The sequence below is a fragment of the Lineus longissimus genome, chromosome 6 (genome assembly GCF_910592395.1).
Source record: "Lineus longissimus chromosome 6, tnLinLong1.2, whole genome shotgun sequence".
Taxonomy (NCBI): Eukaryota; Metazoa; Nemertea; class Pilidiophora; order Heteronemertea; family Lineidae; genus Lineus; species Lineus longissimus.
This window is the reverse complement of record NC_088313.1, coordinates 2,922,487-2,944,944: the sequence shown is the minus strand read 5'-3', so window position 1 is coordinate 2,944,944 and position 22,458 is coordinate 2,922,487. Positions and strand designations below refer to the sequence as shown.

At 43.9% G+C, this 22,458-nt stretch overlaps 1 protein-coding gene across 1 annotated transcript in view; it reads right to left on the bottom strand.

The window, feature by feature from the left end:
- Window positions 1-576: 576 nt before the first annotated feature.
- Window positions 577-22,458, bottom strand: part of LOC135489423 (uncharacterized) — a 35,739-nt gene continuing 13,857 nt past the window's right edge. Inside the window, exons 11-41 of the mRNA XM_064774775.1 lie at window positions 21,859-22,032; window positions 21,358-21,534; window positions 20,572-20,643; window positions 19,869-20,102; window positions 18,934-19,215; window positions 17,977-18,216; window positions 17,723-17,833; window positions 16,701-17,186; window positions 16,125-16,184; window positions 15,478-15,672; window positions 14,671-14,829; window positions 13,634-13,891; window positions 12,784-12,944; window positions 12,027-12,167; window positions 11,672-11,816; window positions 10,953-11,128; window positions 10,226-10,427; window positions 9,464-9,907; window positions 8,776-8,988; window positions 8,393-8,462; window positions 7,763-7,908; window positions 7,339-7,521; window positions 5,745-5,855; window positions 5,233-5,352; window positions 4,820-4,951; window positions 4,039-4,164; window positions 3,555-3,671; window positions 1,766-3,349; window positions 1,329-1,458; window positions 878-945; window positions 577-680 (exon numbers count right to left, since the gene is read on the bottom strand). Coding sequence (XP_064630845.1) covers window positions 577-680; window positions 878-945; window positions 1,329-1,458; window positions 1,766-3,349; window positions 3,555-3,671; window positions 4,039-4,164; window positions 4,820-4,951; window positions 5,233-5,352; window positions 5,745-5,855; window positions 7,339-7,521; window positions 7,763-7,908; window positions 8,393-8,462; window positions 8,776-8,988; window positions 9,464-9,907; window positions 10,226-10,427; window positions 10,953-11,128; window positions 11,672-11,816; window positions 12,027-12,167; window positions 12,784-12,944; window positions 13,634-13,891; window positions 14,671-14,829; window positions 15,478-15,672; window positions 16,125-16,184; window positions 16,701-17,186; window positions 17,723-17,833; window positions 17,977-18,216; window positions 18,934-19,215; window positions 19,869-20,102; window positions 20,572-20,643; window positions 21,358-21,534; window positions 21,859-22,032 — 6,821 coding nt within the window. The remainder of the gene's footprint in view (window positions 681-877; window positions 946-1,328; window positions 1,459-1,765; window positions 3,350-3,554; window positions 3,672-4,038; window positions 4,165-4,819; window positions 4,952-5,232; window positions 5,353-5,744; window positions 5,856-7,338; window positions 7,522-7,762; window positions 7,909-8,392; window positions 8,463-8,775; window positions 8,989-9,463; window positions 9,908-10,225; window positions 10,428-10,952; window positions 11,129-11,671; window positions 11,817-12,026; window positions 12,168-12,783; window positions 12,945-13,633; window positions 13,892-14,670; window positions 14,830-15,477; window positions 15,673-16,124; window positions 16,185-16,700; window positions 17,187-17,722; window positions 17,834-17,976; window positions 18,217-18,933; window positions 19,216-19,868; window positions 20,103-20,571; window positions 20,644-21,357; window positions 21,535-21,858; window positions 22,033-22,458) is intronic.

Sequence of the window (22,458 nt, the reverse complement as noted above, 5' to 3'; positions counted from 1 at the left end):
TGCTCACAAGGACAATATCTTTCGTAAAATGAATCCTCATAGAGTAGCCGAAATCAACTTGTCTTACCTCATTTCCGTTGCTGACAATTATCCCAACGTCATTTACAGTCACACTGCTCGCAATCAGGCCTCTTTCATGCAGCGATGCCATGGCTTTGGCCACATCCTTTAGCACGCTGCGCATGTCCCGCAGCGGCAGTGAGGGCGTTTCGGTCTTCATGGCGTGGGCGAGGTTCAGCATATTGGACTCCTCCACCACGTAAGGCAGGAGATGACTGCCCTCTGGGTAACAGTTGACTACCTTAGGAGAACCGTCCTCATCATCTTCGTCAACTGAAAGTCAAGAAACAAGAAAAGCTCCAAATGACATTGTTACCACGATATCAGTCGGTTAGTCCACAAAATAGTTTCGAACTGTTTTGGATCTTTGGAAAACATGAGGGTAGAATTTTGCCCTGGCCCAAGGAATCGTGACCAAAATAATATACGGAATAACAACCCAATAGCGTAATTGGTTTGGACACGTGTCTTGAACTGAACTAGCAAAACTTCCCCAGATACTGATGGAATGACAACCTAAGGTTGTTGAAGGGAAACGACAGAGAGGACGCGGGATGCCGTACGCGCTGCGCGGATATTGTATCCCGCGATGCACAGAGCGCTGGAGTGCATGAGTGGTGCTGCAATACAGACGACTCAGGATCGTAATCCTACAGTTGACATAGAAATATCAACTCGTAGGAAGTGAGTGAGATCAGCTGCATCGCTGGGCTAGATTCACTCTTACCCTGCATCATTTGGGGGACAGCGAAGAGGAGGATCAGCCGCAAGTCAATATCTGATATAAGTACTTATTTTTAAAAGCCTTTTTACTTACGGGTAGACACATTCGTCCTAGTGCTTCCAGAGTAATCCAACTGTGGTTCTTTCTTTCCACATATCAGTCTAAAAGAAAAACGTTATATCAGCCGATGGTCATTTCAATTGGAAATACTTGGTAGGGCTGGTCGAAGATTAAGAGCCGTATATACGAGTCTCAATCTTTTGAGGAGCAAATATGAAATGACGAGTATGTTTATTGTAGTTGTCTACTGTGGATGAGGAAGCCATTAACGTCTTATACAATGGCACTGATAGTCGCTTTTTGGTTCTAACAGAGGTTATAGCAACCCACAGGAATAGCCAGGAAACAGTAACCTTAAACATCACAAGCACGGTTTTAAATGCTTGATTTATTCCGTAAATCATAATAAAATCCGTCCATAGCTCATCTAGAGCACCCATAATTCAAGGTAAGAGTCATCCAAAAGAAATATCAAGTCACCTACTTGATGAGATCGAGAGACGACAGTGTGTAGAGTATTGGGTTCATAGCGCTGTTGATCGGCAGCACAAATACTGCAATCCAGGCGTAGACATCACCAGGGATCGTGACTTTCCCGGAGATCGCAGCCAAACCTGAAAGCGAAACGCGAAACTGAATTATCATGATTCCTCCCTCAACTTGGCATTACGAACTGAACAGCCACATCTATTTTTTTACGATACTCTAAAATAAAATCATGTTTACACTCACAAGCTTGAGTCGATTTCGTATCGTACCATGTTGTCGTAAATGTTATACGACCGAAAGGGCCCAGGAGTAGCCCCTGTTTGAGGTCAGCACCTACATGCATGGATTCCAGAGAGGGTTTGTACAGTGGTATCCAAGTGTAGTTGTTCTGCTTGAAACCTGTTCAACACGAATGTGCCAATATTTACTCACCTAGAATTATTATGGGCATCCAGCAAGCAAAGTCAGTCAGGATGATCAGCGCCATTTTGCGGGCAACGACTAGTTCCTTGTTTTCTCCCTTCTTCCGACTGGTCTTGTGTTTCATCATATCGACAGAGCGTTTGATGATGACGTACATCCAAGTGTATAGTACAGCGATGATCATGAACGCAACGAGGTTGAGTCCTAAAAAGATGGCGACCGAGTACTCCCAGCCTGGGGCGGGTTCTGATGTCAGGTGGAGCGAGAGGCAGACGCCAGATCTTGAATAGTACGAATGTCGCAAGTAGTCAACACAGAACGGTGCACCGGCTAATATGACCCCAAAGATCCATATTGATGCCACTAATATCTTCGCCTTCTTGAAGTTGATCTTTTGCTTACTGAACGGGAACACCACAACCAGGAAACGATCCACTGACATGATAGTCAAAGTGAAGACGGACACCTCGCTTGATAAGACGGAGAGGAATCCTGCAATCTTACATCCGATGCCCTTCCTCCAGCTCCAGTCAACCTCGATGTAGTACCCCCTGAATGTGGTGTCCGCTGCCGCGATGATGTACAAGTACACGCCCATGAGGAGGTCGGACACGGCGAGGCTTGTGATGATCGTGGTGTTCGCCGTCGTTGGTTCCTTTGTCAATATCCTCAGGAGGAGTACGAGGATATTCCCGCCTACAGCAATGGTCCCAAGTATCCACAGAAAGATCCGCAAGGCGCCTATGCGGATGAGATCAGTGCAGGAAGAAAACGGGTCCATCTTTGGAAAACAATTCTCTTCGGGGACCTGTGGGGCCATACAACAAAATCTAAAATGATTCGACCGGAGTTCCTTTAGCTCTGGCAGATCCTTGAAGTCTTCTTTACCAGTGAAGTCCCCCAGGGTGTTACCAGTGAGGTTAAGGTGTTGTACCTTGCTTGTATACCTGAATGTGCCCAGTGGTATCATGTTTAGGTGGTTGTTTGATAGGTCAAGGCTCGTCACGTTACCAAGCCCTCCGAAGGATCCTTCGTTGAGTTCTCGTAGAGAGGTGCCAGAGAGATTCATCACTTTAACGCCGAGATCCCGTGCAATGCCTGAGACATTCTTGACAACAAATGCACTTGGCGAAATGGTAGTTAAGTTATTTTCCGTAAGTAACAGTTCTCTGAGATTCTGCAGCCCCATGAAGGCATTTGACGATAGGTTAACAAGCTTGTTTGACCTCAAGTCCAAATGATACAGGTTTACAAGATTCCTGAACACACCTCCTTCAAGAGAGGTAATGTCATTTTTACTGAGAGTCAGTTTCCCGAGAAATGGATAAACCATCTCACGTAACGAGTTATCTCCGAGACTGTTGTTTGTCAGGTCCACGGCCCGAGCATCTCCAGGTAGATTTGGGATTGACTGAAGCGATTTCTCGGAGCACTGGTAAGCATCACCGATGCATGTGCAACTATCCGGACAAAATGAACATGATAGCTCGTCATCACCATCGCGGCAGTGTTCAATTCCATCGCACACCTTTTCTTGAATGATGCAATTCTTTCTGTCCTTGCACTGGAACATGCCAGGGCATGCAAATGATTCTGAAAGTGTATACAAGGACAAATCAGAATGGTTAGTAAATAGATAGCTATTGTTTTATCTGTTCTATCCCAAAGATAATTTCAGAAAGTCACAATGCGTCTTCAGCAATTTTCGGATCATCGGATGGCATTACTTTAAAAATGATTTAGATGTGATATTCGAATCTAACGACTGGCAATGCAAAGACATAAACGACCAACCTACCGCAATTCAGTTCGTCCTCGCCACTGGCACAGTCTCGTGTGCCATCACATATCATCCTCAGGGGTATACAGTAACTTCCAGGACATTTGAGATAATATGGCGGGCACTTAAAAGACTCTGAAAAACATTGCCAATACCGCTATATCCAAACAACCAAATGATTTTCATTCCTGAAAATTTTAGGCTCAACGGCAGGTAATATACATAAATTAACATTCTATTGAAAATAAAGAAATTATTCCACCTCCTTCTCGTTCTCGAATTAAAATCTGAACCACCCTATTGTAAATATCACTTTGGAAAAGGAAACTTCAGATATTCTATTTTTGTGTTAGCTGGCGACCTCTTTCAATTTTGGCAGCGATCTTTGTTTTGAACAACATTTAGGGTGGTGCCCCGGCTTACATAAAACAGATTTTAACATGTTTAAGAAGCCCAGATCAAGCTTTCCTTGTCTCTTTAGTTAAAATGGATAAATTCTTACCGCACTTCTTAAGATGAGAGAAGTCCCTGCAGCCAGTCGTATATCCAAGGAAATCATTATCGTATATGCAATGCTGTGTTGCAGGGTAAGGCATGAAGTTGGTGCTGCAGTTCAAGTAGCCCTCACCTGAAAACAGGAAGAAATAACAAATTCGCCAACTCTAGTATGTCAAATCTGATTGTCTGGTAATGCAATGACATAATGATGACACTGAAACCCTTATCTGGAAAGCCAGGCGCCGATTCGAACTATCATCCGCAGTGACCCGCCTCGAACGCCTGGAATCAGAAAGCACTTCAGTGTGTAGTGTTCGGGTTAGGCGACCTCTCACTGGACTACTTATAAATCGAACAAAAGACTGGCGCCAGGCTCTACAGAAACCACGGCTCAGAAAACTTGCACATATCTGACTCGATTGGACAAACGTTATCTGTTGGTTATTCGAACAGACTTTAAACCTAGACTTAAAGACTGCTCCCTTATATTTCAGCATCCGATTGAGTCCGACCTTTGCAGATGTTCCTGTTTTGCCATTATATTGACACAGCCTTTTTATATTTGCCTCGCCACCAAGTCTAAAAGACGACATAAAATAACCACATACATGTATGTGAATGACCTCTATTGGCATGCAACTTTATCTACATGTATCATCGAAAAGTTAATTAGGGCTGAATCACCACATTCAGATTCAGCAATGGCGGCCAATTCAAGCAGGGACGGAACGACGTCGATATAAATAGTTCCGGTCGTGCGCAAGGAGGTTGATACTTGTACATACCCACAGGTTTGTTGCCAATATTAGTACAGTCGGTTTCGTCCTCAGAGTAGGTCCCCGGACAATCTTTGACACCGTCGCAGTGAAGCTCGTGTGGGATGCACTTGCCATTAAAACATTCGAACCCATTGCATCCTAGAAAGAGAACAATTTATTGGTATCTTTAATAACGGGCGCACATAGGCTATCGTTTCGAGAGAGGACGTGGCGACGACTGAAAATCTTTTCTTCTACCAAAAGTCTCGCCTAAACGTTTTGTCTTCAGGCTAGTTTTTAAGTGGTCCGGCGATCGCCGAGTGCGCCGCCCTTTTGGAAACTGCGAGTCATCGTCGAAGCGTGAAATTTATGGATGTAAATAATGAAGTAGCAGAGACGTATATATCGGTCACTTCATGAGCTTTGGAACCAATAATTACCTCGAACAGTTTCATCCGAGCCATCGACGCAGTCTTTCACAAAGTTCTTTACCATTGATGTGTTGGATAGGCACTGCTTGTTCATACAAAGGAACTCGTGTGTTTTGCATTCAGGCCAAACTAAAACGGGAAAAAATAAATTTAGTTTCATTTGGCGAAGTTCTTTATCAAGCACTGCTTGTTTATACAGGTGAACTCACTCGTATGAAAGTGTCATATAACAGCCTGTACATGTATACACACGTGCTGGGTAAAATGGAAAGCAATTTCTGGCTTACCAACACTTGTATCCGACTCATGAACACATGCTAATGAACTCATCCCAAATAACCATCCAACGCTTCCTTATTACATAAGAGTAAGCGGATGGGCACGAGTCTGGAGAAGGCAAAAGCTTGTAGCAGACTGCGTATCGGAGCATACTGTATTGTATTTCTGTTAGGCCAACCGGTACGTTTATTTTGATACAGACTATACTGTGTTTAGGCCGCACCGGTTGGTACTAAGCTTACCGCATCTACTTTCATCTGTCTTGTCATTGCAGTCATCTTTAAAGTTACAGTAGCCTGATGCGGAAATACAACTGCCACTTTCACATCGGAATTGATTGAAGCCACAACTGCCTGGAGAAATAAGGGAAAAAAAGATGAGCTGAAGTCGTCATAAATGAGGATTAACTGAGAATGCTCGATTCCCAAAGATTTTTAAGAAACAAAATTTAACTAGAAATTTGAAATTTGCTTGTCAGCAAATTTGATAGCCCCCACGGGCCCAACACAGTACACGTATGGAGGAGTGAAGTCTATTCCGTTTCGCGGATGATCTATTTCCGGACAAACACGCTCGCCCTTTCTCAAAATCACACGCTCAATAACATTTAAACAGCACCCTAACCTTTTCAGATGGGCAGGATGGATCATCGATAAGCATTTAAGGCTATTCCTTTATTTTATTCCTACATTCAACCGTCGTTCTTTGCTCAAAATACTCGACAGCAGCTCGCCACTTCGGCAAAGAGATACCGCCGCCATGATGCATGAGGATATGACGTCACCATTACGGGGCGGAGCTTATATGCTGATGTACGTGTGATTGACAGAATCACGTCGGAGATTTGAAGGCAAATCAGAAAATCGGCGCATAAAAACGCTTCAAAGTCATCAAAATTATCCGAATTTCGAAAAAAGCTTTGCCAGGTGCACTAGATCGAGTTTAGTTTGATGGGACAGGGGTGACAGTTTTTCAGTTGAAATAGCAGTTTTGCTGGACTACCTCCATAATATAACCTGGGAAGAATGCGGAAGCCTAGTACCTTCTCCTATAATCTCAATATAGACCGCGCATTTGTTGTATGTGGGGTCTATAAATACTATACTGTTGGCATCACTTGTAAAAATTTTAGGCCGGGTCTATTTGGCAAGCCGCTCGCCGAACAGGCATCTTTTTTTGTCCTGTTTGGAGAGCCGCTTGCCAAACAGCACTAAAAAGCCACCCTGTTCGGCCAGCCGGGCTTGCCAAACAGGTAAAAAATCTACCCTGTTTGGCGAGCTCTTCGAAAACTACAAATATTAATGAGTTCGGCTCTTCATTCAGGACAAGAAAAAGTCGCTGTTTGGTAAGCCGGGCTTGCCAAGTAGTCACTTCCAAATTTTTTATTCGATGTACCTGGTCATCAGAGTCATTACTGTATGATAATGTGGAGTGTGCATCCACCATATTTAGCGTTGGTGTATTCTGAATATGGTAATACAGCTATTAACTTTTTGTTGTAAGTGTAGCAACGAGTGGAAGAGTAGTATATTTCATCTGGTGACTCCTTTCTCATGGTGCTGCAGCATTTCTGAAATCTAAAGATTTCACGGAGCAGCCCCATTTACAATCAATAAGTAGACGGAGAGTATTCACTGCGAGTCTGTTACAGTGGATTGTCCGCCGACAACCGAGATAGTCTGCGTTTAGCAACGGTTACCAATCGCGAAGCTTGGATAGTACGAGCAACTATGAATCGCGCCATTTCACCTCTGATAGCATAGCAACTTGAGTTAGTTAGTGTGCTGTTTCAGCAGAAAACAAAGTCATCAGATGCGTATATTTCGGTTTGTTTACCTTGGTAATGAGTTTGATTGCAGTTCATTTCGTCCCTGCCATTCCGACAGTTCTTATTCCCGTCGCACACGAACAGATTCTGGATACAGTCACCATTGCTGCACGTGAACTGACGTTTTGGATTACACTTCCCGTTCCAAGATTTGATGATATCCTTGCTGCTGATAGCTTCCTTTACTTTGACTTGAAATACGAGAGAAAGATTTGAATGAAGTTTTAATCACAATTCAAAACCTGATTCTCAACTCGTCTTTATTGCAGCTAGGCAATTATGGTTGGCAATAAGACATGATTCAAGATTTAAAGGACCAACGTAGTTATTAATCAAAAGGCATTAATACCAAGCAGTCGGCTGCCCAGTTACCTCCCACTCCACAGCTAGTAAAAGCTTTGCCGCTTGATTAATTGATGGAAAATGTCTTACCACCAACTGCAGACTTCTTACAGATGAATTGTTTCGTCTTCCTGATGGCGCACGGAATGTCCTGCCAATATCTCCCAGAGCTCAGGCTGTTGATCTCAATGATGCTACAGCCCTCCAAAGTGCTACCATCTGGCTGTCCTGGTCGCCTGTTGATATTTTGCAAGTAAGGATAGAACCATTTTGAGTTAAAGTCACTTTGAGGCAATACCAAACATTTGTGCTATAACTAATGGTAAGCAATCCTCTCCACCCTCTGCCAATAAGCTTTGTCAATTGGAAACCAAAGTGTATTTCAACAAATTCAATTAATGTTGCAGAACTGAGAATGCACGGTTACAGTAAGAGCCCGACCCGCGAGCTATTTTCATGCTTCCTAACTAGTCTAAACTGCGCTTGGATGGTTTAAAGTAGCAAATATTAGTTTACTTCATAAATGTCTTTTTCATGTTTAAATCTTGTCGAGAGCACAATGGGACATGTTTTCCTTTTTCCATACATGCTCCCCTATTACGTGGGGGCGAACTTTCAGGGCGTACAAACACGTGCAATTGACGCCAATAAAGTCAGAGACTATACTAGTATATTGTATTATGACTGTGTGGAGAATGAATTGTTGTTCAGTTAGCCTACCAGTTTGTGAAGCTGACGGGAGATCCGTCAGTCCAAGTATAGCGTCCATCCCTTTCTTGGTCCGTCAATCCTAAAAAAGCAAACGAAATGGCCTATTATTTGGACAACGACTGTCCTGGAGTTGGTCCTTGGCCGGAATGAATCTGGCGCCACGACAGGGATGATCTCAATGATATCTTTGAAGGTTTCCGGGTGCATACAGCATTTCAGGGCTATTACCGAGGGGCTTCTGAACAGCAATCTCCATAATCCTGTATTCGACGCACTATTACTGCTCGGTATTCTCTAAAATCCTACAGGGAAAAATAAAATATTACTTCATTTAGAACTGTTTTCTAGTTTTGAGTTAAAGAGAAAAGTAGAACGATCGTTTTGACTCTTACCGATATAAACGCCCGGGTTCTGCCAATCCCATTCCCAGTTGGTAAGCAAATTATAGGTGATAAAGTCATGTTGGTCATGGTCTTGAACACTTGCCAGATGTGCGTACATGTCTTTACATTTCCCGTCTGCCTCCGTCCAAGTGATCAATCTATCGGCCTTGGAGAAGAAGTAACAGGCTCCCAGGTGCTGCAACCACCCTTTTGGACACACCCCTGTAAATCGGAAAGTAAGCCTGAGTTTAGCAAAATGTTGGTTCTATAGACAGGTTCTGCAACCTGCTCTACGAAGGACGAAGTTCGAAGTACGAAAGTCTGTTGTGGATACATGCCCTGCACACATTTAGCGACACACGGAAATCAGCTTTGATATCGATGACTCGGCGGCATCTTAATAATCGACGCCGACAGGTACTTTGATATCCTTGTACTTCGACGTTAAAAGCTTATCATGAGATTGCGAACCTGCATAGCACTAAGTATGGATTAATCTATACCGGATGATACCGATCAGAAACACAGTGTTCAATCTTGCACGGTAACTTTAAGTTGCTGTGTGTAGGCCTCTGTTTTTAGACAATGTTGCCTTAACCTGACGCTGAGCAGGTAGTTTCGTCAACCGCCAACCGTTGTCAGTAACGATCATTTTCTTTACTGACAGGCAGAAATATTATGCAATTATGTATCTTACCATACGTTTCATTGAATAACTTCTGATCGATGTTGACTTCAGTTAATTTGATGATAAACCCTTTGCCAGCGCCAGCCTCTGGTCTAACTCGTTGGTACCTCACAGAGATTTTGTTCCAGTTGGAGTTCATAGTTGTGAACGTCTTGTCCCCATTGCACACGATCTTTCTAGGTGAATTCGCGTTGTCACCCAGGCCGGACAGCAGGACGGCCACCTGGTCACCGGTGCAGGCAGCACCGTCGCCGGCAACATCCAAGTTCAGAAACTCGAGTTGGATGAAAGATGTCCAGCGCCCAGCGACGTCCCAGGCACAGGTTCCAGCGATCGGGTAGACGTTAGGGAAGAGGGGTGAACCGATGTAACCACATGCCTGCTGAGTGGCGTTCAAGTCAACAGAGACTGCGCCTTTGCAATTCTTCTTGTTGAAACCGAAACCAGGGCAATCTGGAGAGAAAGTGTTAATATGTTTTTACCACCATACTGCCAAGGGTTGTTCAGCTTATAAGCTCGCAGATAGCTGCTTACATTCAATGGTCAATCAATTTTCCTCAACTGCCCTACTCTTTAAAAAATTTCCATCCCGGCACTCCCGATTGCGACTGGTGCAATGTTTTCATCACCGGAACAAACGGATCATGAGAAATTCGTATGTTGTATTCAGGACAGTCATCAAGTGTCACACGTTAACTAAGCTTGAGTTCGAGCCGGTGATCCAAGGAACCTTGGGGTAACATGCTTAGAGGAAATTAAAAAACTACAAACCGACGAAGTCGACATGGGCCTGGAACCATCCCAGAGGATGATAGGCAGACTGCTGACATGCAAACAATTTCAGTGTCACGGGTCCGCTGTCATCGTGGATGTAGTACCCAAAATCTGAGACAATCGGCTGGCCATTTTTATACAGAGTGTATACATCCTGACACAAGGTGTCAGAGGCTTGTCGCCAGTCACCAATGTTCATCTGGAGAAAAATAAGAGCAAGGTATACATCCTGACACAAGGTGTCAGAGGCTTGTCGCCAGTCACCGATGTTCATCTGGAGAAAAATAAGAGCAAGGTATACATCCTGACACAAGGTGTCAGAGGCTTGTCACCAGTCATCGATGTTCATCTGGAGAAAAATAAGAGCAAGGTATACATCCTGACACAAGGTGTCAGAGGCTTGTCACCAGTCATCGATGTTCATCTGGAGAAAAATAAGAGCAAGGTATACATCCTGACACAAGGTGTCAGAGGCTTGTCGCCAGTCATCGATGTTCATCTGGAGAAAAATAAGAGCAAGTTACACGTACGTGTACATGCAGCATAATACCTTATACCATCACCACCTTGGACAAGCCGCTGTCTCAATGTTTATCCCTTTATGCTAGCATGTTACATAGCATTCCAATCAACGTCTCAGAGCTAGCTACATGTAGCTATCAGAATTTAAAAATTTGCAGTACATAAAAAGTGCAGCTTCATATTAAAAGCAAAGGCATCGTACCTCCTCTAATCTATTCTTAAGAGTTGAGTTCAGCGTTACATTGTAGATCCTGACGAATTGGCCGGTAGGTGGAGTTATCGTCCAAGAGATTGTGCGATCTGTCCCATAGTAGTTTGGCTTATTAGGGCTGTAGATGGTCGTTGGTTGGGTTATTTTGAATTCTGGGTCGGCGTAACCTGAAGTAAAATACAAGCATTAGGTCCTCATTGGCCTTTGCGATAATTCAGCTCAAGCACTATGCTATTTTCAAGACGTATTAATCGTGTGTATCTAAATGCGGTAGGCTTAGCACAAGTTTTATCCATACTGAACTTCCAGCGGTATTGCCCCCGTAGCCTTCGCCTGTCTGGAAGCTGAGCAATGTCAATACATTGAGGGTCAAGATGGTTTTATCTACAAATGCAAATCCTTTTTCTTGTAGAACAGCACTAACACAAGAGCTACCAATGTTACCTCCTGCATGTGATTCAGTTGGCCGGGGGCCTAAAATTTAACGTCGACGAGGAGAGAAATATTATGAGAAACAGAGGAAAGGATGCTAAAGTCTTACATCTTGATAAGTAATATGAATGAAACACAAAAACGATGTTTGATAAAACATCAGCATCACCAGCCACTAATCGGTGGAAGCCCACGAAGTGAACCAAGCTACCACTGCGACCGCTATCTTGGTGTTAAAAATGTCCAATATCTCGGACATGTTGCCTTGTCAAACCTACCTTGTTTTTGGTAGCCAAGTAGTTCAAATCTCAGACATGCTGCTTGATTGAAGCTTTCGACGTGAATTTGAAGAAAGCGACATCGTATCTGTGTCACCAGTTGGAAGATGTTGCTGGTTTGTCCCAATCTCTCAGTAAAGAATACCTTCGTCAGGAATAGAATGAAAGGTTCAATATCACATGATCACAATTACATCGAAGTAGACCACAAAGTGTACGGTTGTTTCGCGGAATGCATTAGTCGACATCAAATCCTGGTCAGCAGAGGCCAACAGAGACTAAATCAGCGAAACACTGAAGTTTAAAAAACTTCAGAGAACAACTGAACTAAGTCCTCTTACTTCACTTAACCTACCATTGGCTGCTTCGTTTCGTCGAGATACCATCTTAACGCATTTTGATCCGTTCCATATTTTAGTCGGAACCCAGTAACACCATCCTTCTTTCTTCCCTGTGTTTCCAGACCAGTGATGTGGTATTCCGACCTCAAATCGACCTGCGGTGTTCAGAAAAAAGAGTAACCATATGTTTCAGGCCAAAAAATACCGATAAGGCAACTCTTTGAGAAAACACCTTATAACATATTGTATCTCTAGGGATAGTCTGCCAAACGGTTTCAATTAATGACATGTAAGAATTTTAAGAAACAGCTTGACTGTCGAATAGCTTGACTGCGGAACAGTCAAACGGTTTAGACTACGATCAGAACCGGATGCCCACGTAATAGGGGAGCATGTATGGAAAAAGGAAAACATGTCCTATTTGACGCTGGGCTCAAGTCCCTATTAGTTAACTCTCCAGAAAATCCGATCTATATATTAGGCAAAATAAGGATGTGGATTGACTGGTTGCGAAATGGATGCAACTTGCTTAAAATACCCATGCCGGTCATGTTACACGAAGTACAAATGTATACGCGATATGGCGTCAATCCTAGCCCAAACTATACACGATAGCCATAGGCACATCGTGACCAGCTGGCGTTCTTTAGGGATGTCCTTGTTATCCCCCACAGTGAGCTGAGCGGGGAGCTGTTTGTTGGCGTGGTACGGTAGATGGATTGTTTTCTATTACAAAATATTGACAGTGGTTATTATTAGTTAGTTACTCACTTGCAAGTAATGTTTCTCTATCACATCGAAGTCAGTACACCAGGCGCCACTGGAGTCTAACCGTGCTTTGTGAGGTTCATATCCGTTCAGGGAACTGCTGGCTGTGAACTGTTCGTCTAAGATGTAACCACTTGCAATACCCAGTCGTGCATCTCCCTCACCTAAAAGAGTAATCAAAATCAGTCCGCTTAATCTAACGATAATGTCACTTTAATACGGACAATCGTGTGTACAGAAACGAAGTACACCACGGGAAGCTCGAGCAGAAAAACCGAGCTTTGTGTATTCTCAAAATTCGTTCGTCCCCCGTAGAACATTGCAGAACTGCTCTACTGATAATTTTGACGAGTTGATATTGATGCTGCACCTCGCTGCTAATACGACTCATTGGCCTTTTGAGGAAGTTCTGGCATTGTCCCTTTAACGAACGTCACACCGAACACATATTCACATTAAAAACGAATCATGGAAAGTTTTTAGAAACTACTCCCTTCAGCAGTTTATCCGGCGTGGTGGCACTAGAAAACGTCCGCACTACTAGCCATTTCTTAACTCCACAATGTCATGTATAGGACGTTGTTTTGTTCATAAACTTGGAAGTGACTACTTGGCAAGCCCGGCTTACCAAACAGCGACTTTTTCTTGTCCTGAATGGAGAGCCGAACTCATTAATATTAAAGCAAAGTCTCCAGCTCGCCAAACAGGGTAGATTTTTTACCTGTTTGGCAAGCCCGGCTGGCCGAACAGGGTGGCTTTTTAGTGCCGTTTGGCAAGCGGCTCTCCAAACAGGACAAAAGAAGATGCCTGTTCGGCGAGCGGCTTGCCAAATAGACCCGGCCCATAAACTTACGATCACCGAATACTTCAACGTCGCATATCTCCATCCCTAGGGCATCACCGACTTCCAGTAGGGTGACGAAGCGCCCGCTGTAGCACACTGTACAAGGGAAGGTCACAAAGGTATTCTGCTTTGTCTCAGTTCGATTCAAGTTGTCAATCTTGCCGACGTAAAGCGGATCCGCATTGGACCATGTGTTTTCCGCAGTAACAATGAGTTGAAATTTTGGGTTTCTTGGCCTATCTTTCTCTTTTGTAACGATGATTTTGGCTGAAAAGGAAGTGAAATCACATTAATCATTCTCGAAAAGAAGATAATAGTCTTTCCATCATTTCCACCCATAATATTACGTGATTTAATTCGAACAAGTTATTCGACGAGACTATGTGCTTAAAGCACCGTGTAGATAACTTAATTAGATGAGGGAAACCTCGTTCGAAGAATCTTTCTGAACGATTGCCCTGTGTAGAAATTATTGAAAAAAGCATGAGATTCTCGTTCCAAGTCATAGAATGAGTACATGAGTATTTTTAATGGAAGTGACTACTTGGCAAGCCCAGATCACCAAACAGCGACTTTTTCTTGTCCTGAATGGAGAGCCGAACTCATTAATATTAAGGCCGGGTCTATTTGGCAAGCCGCTCGCCGAACAGGCATCTTTTTTTGTCCTGTTTGGAGAGCCGCTTGCCAAACAGCACTAAAAAGCCACCCTGTTCGGCCAGCCGGGCTTGCCAAGCAGGTAAAAAATCTACCCTGTTTGGCGAGCTCTTCGAAAACTACAAATATTAATGAGTTCGGCTCTCCATTCAGGACAAGAAAAAGTCGCTGTTTGGTAAGCCGGGCTTGCCAAATAGTCACTTCCTTTTTAATAATGACACTCTCATTACATTCTGTACAAACGTTCCAGTAAGAATCATGTACACATCTAATGATTAAAGAACTTCATTTTATTCTGATTATTCTGAGACAATTTCAAATATTCCTAGGGCGGATTCCTCAGAAATGCTCGGTAACCACAGCTAGAATGCCTGGGGGCAATTTTCCAATACCTGTCACACTGTCATATGTGACCAAGAGATCTATCTGCAGCCATTGAACGCTCTCACGGGCGGCGCCAATAGCAACACATGGTCCATTCTGCTTCCAGGGCAGCCCTCGCACTCGGGTCGATGACGCCGGGATCGGGGTTGTTGATGGCGATTCGGAGACTGAAAACAAAACTAACGGGAATAATTTCGCCAAACAATGGGATTAGATGGTTAAACTTTGCGCTTGTCTGACCTCATTGGCATGTCAATACGCAATTTGTCGACAGAGTGAGTTGGCTTTGGCGCTTGATATTGATACATGGTGCCAATTAATCATAGACTTACACGTCGCTATCTGGACAAATAGCTCGCGGGCTCGGGGCTCTGGATGGCCAGCAACGGCTGAGCAGGCAGAAGGAGACACGCATGCAGAAGAAGCCAATCTTACAGGGTTTTTAGTCTGATCTGCAACTACGTTATCCTAGTCAAATTGTCGATCGTTTATAAAACAATGCTTGTCGCGTTTAATTCACATGAGCTAACAGTGTCCGAGTTTTGAAAAGGTTTGAGCGGGTATAAACGAACCGGCTTTCCAGCAGACTTCGGTGTTTTGTGAGAATTAAACATTCATACCTTCGTTCGAATGACGTGAACTCAATTTGAAGGTCTCGTATTTTAATTGTGTTTAAAAAGCGAGCACAACCTTCTTCCATGATTGTGTAGCGTCAAGATACTTTCAAGTATTGCTGAATTGACCATTGTAATGGAAGAATGTCAATCGCGATACAATGAAAATGAGATGTCGTTGAAACTTGAAAGAATTCCTACCTTTGGCTGCAAAGACCTTCACATCGCAGATATTTACGTGGTCTGACCGAGAGATGGCGACTGATGTCGTTAGTTTATCACATTGGAACAAGGAGGCGCTATAACCATCCATGAATGACGTCACTCGGTGACAGGGCGCGCCGCCAGCGGAAACATGCACGGCAGATTTCTCAGTCTGGTTCAAGGGAAATATGACTAAAAAAAATCGTAAACTTTATGTAGATCATGCAGCATAAGGAATTGAGGAGATGGGTTTCTCCTAAGCACGAACTGGAACGTAAAATCTGAGTCTGCTTGCTCTAATCCGGCCCTGTATTCCATGTACCACTGGTGTTCGTCCTTTACTGAGAGGGAGCAAATTGCTCGGAAAAGTTGTTAACTCAAAAATATGATTCTCTTTAATAGCATTTGCCTAATGAATACATGTTATACAGTCTGATGCCATCCAAAAACACGGTCTACAGTTACAGTATGAAGTATGGGAGATTGCTCCTCAACCTCACGCAAACATATCAGTTCAGTCAGTTTTCAGCGAAGAACTAATTGAACAGCCCAGGAATATTTTTGGAGGTGCAATTCAGGGGGAGTAGGTCGAAACAGCTGACCACGACTAATGCTTTTGCCCGGGCATTTCAAACTGTACTTACGGTATTTTTCATACGGGTTGCATAATTTCAACCAGGATTGTGGAGAAAACCAATTCAGAGCTTTAACAAAATAAAAACCGGCATTCAGTTGGCAGTCCGGACCCCAGGTGTAGGCCCAAGAACACATGTCGTCAATAGTGCATCTCTGGCCACAGTTTGTGTGGTGAAAGCTGGCCTGCCGCCAGAAAGGCGAATAGTACGCGCCGTATGGAACGGATTTCGCTCCCATGAATTCGGCTGGTGTGGCTGACCGGGTGATAAAGCAGCGATGGGGAATGAAACCTGGAGATAAGAAAATTGGACAGGTGCCGTAATTGTGATCAAGGATAGCTTGACGTGCATTTTGCCGCAACGAGGAAGATTGTTGCCTAGGTCTACATGTACATGATGAGGCATTTTGTTTTCTCTCAAAACCAATCGACTATTTATGGCGAATTGTAGCATCATTCCTTAAACAGACTTGAAGACTAACGAAGAAAGTCAATTATATTTTTTTCTCAAATTGTTAGATAGCATAAGACCGTCCGATTTTATAGGAGAGAAATACATAACCTCATGTATAAAAATTAAACCTACCGACTGTTTTGGGAAGTGTCCAAATGCGAAACGGCAAAACGAGACTCATGTTTGAGGTTACTGGTTTGAAATCCCCGAGCGCATACTCATAGAGATCAGCTGTCAGCTGATTACTTGATTTCTGTTCAGAAAGTTGTAATATGTCAGAAATATTCTCCGTATTGGTTCTGAGGCCAATAAGGTTTCCCTTTTTCAGTGTTATCATCCCTTCTCTATTTAGCATATAACCACCGAAATTGATGCCTCTCTGCCAGAAGGACATTCTCTGTTTTTTCGTTTCTTTCAGTGAGCCATCCGCGTTCTTCTCGAGAATGTATAAATACATGCTCCACTGTGGACGTTTCTGAATGAAAATCTCCCACTGAATCAAGTAGGAATCCACCATCAGCTCAGGAAGAGCGAATACGGCCATGTCATTGACGGCTCCGACGTTCACGGGGGCTACAGGCGGTTCCGGTAGGTTGATCATTGGGAATGGGTAGACATCTGTGTAGCAAGGAAAAGGGACACAAATGTAACACAGGGTGTTTCTTTAAACTTGAAGGAGGAATAATTGTCAAAAACATCGTTTAAAATGAGTAAACCTTGATGATCGCTGATTGGCTTTCATTTATGTGACGTCATCTACATGTATAATGTACTGCGAAGGGGTCAATATCTGTATCACGCAGGCCAAGAAGGTGGTCCACGGGATTGGCAATAATACGATGCTCGTGCCGAAATCCGCTATTACGGAAGTATAGAACATCATTCCGTGGTTACACGTATTGGGAACGTTTTTGAGAGTTGTCATTTCTAAGTGTTCCCCCTCTTTACTTGGGAACGCTTAAAGATAGAGTGACACGTTATTCTGTAGTTCCCTCTGTTGAAAAGTCATGATGTCGATAGCTGTCTATTGTATCGAAACACTGAAATATCGGGGACAATAACTGATGTAACACCGGGCTTAGGCGTAAGCGTGTACTTTCAGGACAGTCATTTCAGGTTGCTTTGGTAAACAAACACTGGGGCCGCATTCTTACCAGATGCGCGGCTCCTACACACACTGGGGAGCTTCTCGAAGCATAGTTTGGTCCTTCCAAGTGAAGAATATTTCTCTTTAACGCCAACGATGAAAACTGAACATTCGGTGCCTGCAAAGTAAATAGTATTTTTTACTTTACCATGTTTTACTTTACCGAACGAAGGATCTCTCCATTCTATAATCGGTGGATCTGAATCGCAATAATCACACATGTAACAAGAATTAATAAAGACCAGTCGTTCTTGATCATACCTATACGTTTTCCCCAGACCTTTTCGGCGCTGTATTCAATGTAAAGCCAATTCCGGACGGCGTCTCTTTCGGCAGCTGATAGATCCTCGAGAGGGACACTTTCCGATGTCGGTGGGTTCCATCTCCTGCATGTGATTTCCTGCTGGTCTGATGGTGCCGGTTCTCCGATAAACCGGTAGCAATAACCGCCGATCGCACGAGCGTCGACATCAGCACAATAGGGTAACTTGGGCACAGAATCTAAAAGCGAAATATTAACTTATTCTAATTAAGCATAGCTTCGTCGGCGCCGGTACAAAAAGTCGATGCCGGTATGGGTATCGGTCTATACCTTCAACAATTACACTCGGTTTACTCTTGGTGATTGTGTACAATTGAAAACACTTTATGGATTAAACTTTTCAAATTCATCGGAAACATCCCCTCTGAGTATGAACACTTATATTAGATTCCCGGCAGAGGGTACGATTTCTTAGAACGTTTACAGTGGAACCTCTGTTAGCGGACACCTCTCTGTTAAGGACAACCTCTCAATTAAGGAGACTAGGTTTGGTTCCAAATTGGTTGCATCCATTCAGTTTGTCCTCTCTATTAAGGACAGCACTTGGTAGTCCCGAGGATGTCCTTAATAGAGAGGTTCTAGTGTATTTTCCTTTGCCTGGTTAGGGCAAAATCGACCGCCCCCCCGCCCCCCCCCCCCCCCGTTGGAGTAATTTCGTGGGTCGATGGATTTGATATTAAGACAGTGGAAACTGGGAATTTTGGCCTAGGTGCGAACGGGCTGAGACAATTATAGACCGAGGGTTGGGCACAGCCAAGGGGCAAAACAACGTCAAGATCGATAAAACTGGAGGGGCGCATCTTTGTGTCTGCTGGTGATCTAAACAGGTGTACAAAAAAAGTTATTCACTGCTTCTTCAGTCCCGAGTCCCAAAAGCTGATAAAACGCTATCTCACCTTCCTTTAAATTGACCGGTTCCCCAAACACTTCTAATTCACATAGGTTCAATGCTATCTGGCGCACGCCTAGCATACTCTTCATGAGGATGACATATCTGCCGACCGAACCGTTCCGGCACTCGTATGTTGCAATTGGATTGCCCACGTCGAGTCTATCGCCTTTGTAACACATAGCCTTGGTGTTATTTTGCCAGTAGTCGTCCATCGCGGGCTGGTCCTTAGGCACAGAGTGAGTCACAAAGATTTTGAAATCGATGAAGTTATCGTCGAGGGGGCCACCTAAGTGAAGAGCGCAATAAATCATATATATTGTGATAGGTTACTGTCGCGGTCAAGAGAAAAAATTAGCTCAGCCTGCAATCAACTAATGTATGTTGTCACTACATGTAATGCTACCAATACTTTTGGAAAGTTCGTTTGAACGTGCGATCATCTTGCACAACAACAAGACAGGTTTGCATGTCACATACATGCTCATATATTGTGACTAAATTTCGTTTAACACTTGTGTACTTTACTCTAACCGATAAATTTTCGCTAGGGTTTTATTTTTGGCGGATTTCGGGAGTAACATTGATTCGCGAAGACGGAAATCGCGCGAAAATATTAAGGTTTCCTGTATTCTTAAGACCCCTGCTTTGGTGCCGTATTGAAGGCGAAGCCCTATATCTATTTCCAACTAAGCTTAGTTTCCACTACAACTTGCAACCGCGGCGAACGCAAGAAACCGTACAGCTTTCATAGGCGTTAGATTATTTTGTTGTAAGTTACTGGCCTGAAACTGAAACCGACCAGAAAGCCAGTCTGAGAAGGCGGCAGAACCGCGACAGTTTCCCGCTGTGGTGGAATCAGCCCTTGGGCTTCGGACCTGTGTGAGGGAGGAGCCGCATGACAACCTCACAATATCAGAATTCTGACATTTGAACACTTACAGCAATTTCCCCTTCTGACCACGGTGACGCCATGGACATTATATATGCCTTGCAGATCGACATACCACCAGTGGTAGGCGCCAGCGCTCCCAACAGCCGTCCAGGTACAAACTAGCCAGTTCTCCGCATGGTTGTTGTTTCGTTTCCCATCGTTAGCGCTGGAAGCGGCTCCACCCCAGTTATCATCAACGATGGAACTTACGACGGATGGTCTGCCAGCCGCAAGATTAAAATCTGTAGTAGTAATGATAAAACGTTTTTTCAAGTGTTATTAGACTTCTAGATGTATGTATGCAGTCCATTTCATCATCCCGATCGCCTTTCCTTCATGGACTGCGCCAAATGGCGCGAATGCTTGTTGTTCGATGATCAGGCAATGGGCGTTGAGGATGCCATGCAAGCTCTCAGAGGGTTTTCTGTCACCGAATAAAAACTCTTCAAACCGGCCAAGGTTGAGAGGTCATGATCATGTGGTACGGCGGGACATGGAATTCTTACAAGTGAAGAAAACTCCACGGATCTGTGGGTGCCTCCATAGCTCAGAGGTCAAGTGCGTTAAATCTTTTTTTATGGTGTTGGCGTTGAGTGATCCAATCCTGCCCAGCATTTTTTCTTTCTTTTTTCCCCCTTTTTTTCATGTTACATTCCAAACCACAATGACATCCTTATTGTTACGCGTAAGTGCACTTATTGGCTCGCTTACATGGTCTTCGTGCTATAGGCGACTCGGGGATCTTATCGGGTGGTCGATGGTACCCAAGAGGTGGCGATGTACCTGAAATTTAAAAACAAATCGATTCTGCAGATTTGAAGTACTGTTTGAATTCAGTGTAAACAATCAATGCATTTCGTCAATGTACACACGAAGATACATCATTTCGTAACGGAATAATGAAAGGCCGGGTCTATTTGGCAAGCCGCTCGCCGAACAGGCATCTTTTTTTGTCCTGTTTGGAGAGCCGCTTGCCAAACAGCACTAAAAAGCCACCCTGTTCGGCCAGCCGGGCTTGCCAAACAGGTAAAAAATCTACCCTGTTTGGCGAGCTGGAGACTTTACTTTAATATTAATGAGTTCGGCTCTCCATTCAGGACAAGAAAAAGCCTCCCTGTTTGGTAAGCCGGGCTTGCCAAGTAGTCACTTCCATAATGAAATTTGAAAATCTTCTTGGGTCCAACTAAGGCTGTCGGTTTGCAGTTCAATGCAATCCTGTAAACCAGGAAATTCTCGTTAAAAAAAACTCTACGCAAACAAGCGATTTTAATCACCGCGACCTTCGTTGTTGTGATGACATGACAATTGCGACTGGAAAGTGCAGCGGCTGCCTATCGGTCACATAAAAATCGAAATGAATCGTCATGTTGTCATGTCCACGTCGCAGGTGGCAGCGACTGGAATCGCTATTTTGCGTATCGGATTGCTGATTGCACAATCAATGGTAAATTCCTTTGTCGCGATGATTTCGGCTTGCTACAAAAAAAGGGATTTCACCTGAATTCATAGTCAGCAAAACCGACGACACCCTGTGCTTGGTTCCCAACTCAAGGGTGAAATTTCCACTCTTCCCCATCTCACGACATCCATGTGCGTTCTTCGGAAGATTGGTAATGTTACCCACATTGGGACCAATGACTGGCTTGGTAGACAGGATATTGGTATACACTGGAACTATGTTAATAAATACGAAATTGAAAGAAACATTGCGTTCATATATGTATTGATCGAAATAGATGGTGTTGCCGTGTTGATCAGAATGAAGGCTAATTGGAAAGAGGAACATGACACCAGTTCTTTCTATCAAATTTGGTTTTAATGAGTGTGTAAAGCTACGATACTACCGTGTCTTCTTCAGGACTGTCGCAAGCTAGCTGCCTACATTTAGCTGATCAGATCCGCGTGCTCGAGCATCCGGACGGATGTGAATTATAAAGGGATCCGCTGATCACCCACGCGGGCTCCTTCGCGTACCATCCAGCTAGTATTCGTCAGTACCTTTGTAATCCTCGCAGAGACATGGCAGGACGACATTGCATGGCACCCGAACAAATTTGAGGATGCTCACGTTCCAAGCGGGGCAGAGGCCGGTCCATGAGGCATTTAGATCTTGCAGATTGTCAAGAGTTATATTAGGTTCTACGCTGTCTTTGCCGACCCACATCGATACAGCTGAGAAATGGAAAATAATGCAAATGGGTTTGATATTTTCTCTATCGTCATCATCATCATCATCATCATCATCATCATCACCATCATCATGTCCCGCAGCCGCGCGCCCATTGGGACGACCCTGTGCTATCATTCAACGATGCGGCACCATTCGGTTCTGTCCTTGGCAAAGCGGATCAGGTCACTGGTCTTTCTTCCAGTCCACTGCTTCACACCGTCCATCCAAATTCTCTTTGGACGGCCGAGTCATAAAAAATGATTCTGGGCAGTCTAAGAAATTCTTCGAAACTGCACCACTTTAGATGATATAATTATCAAGATGCATGCAAAATTATAATTCCACTGGTTGAGCACTTTATGATTATTTGGTCCTTAAATTTGACGCGTTTTTATTGGGTCACTTGTGGATAAAAAATGCAATCGAGT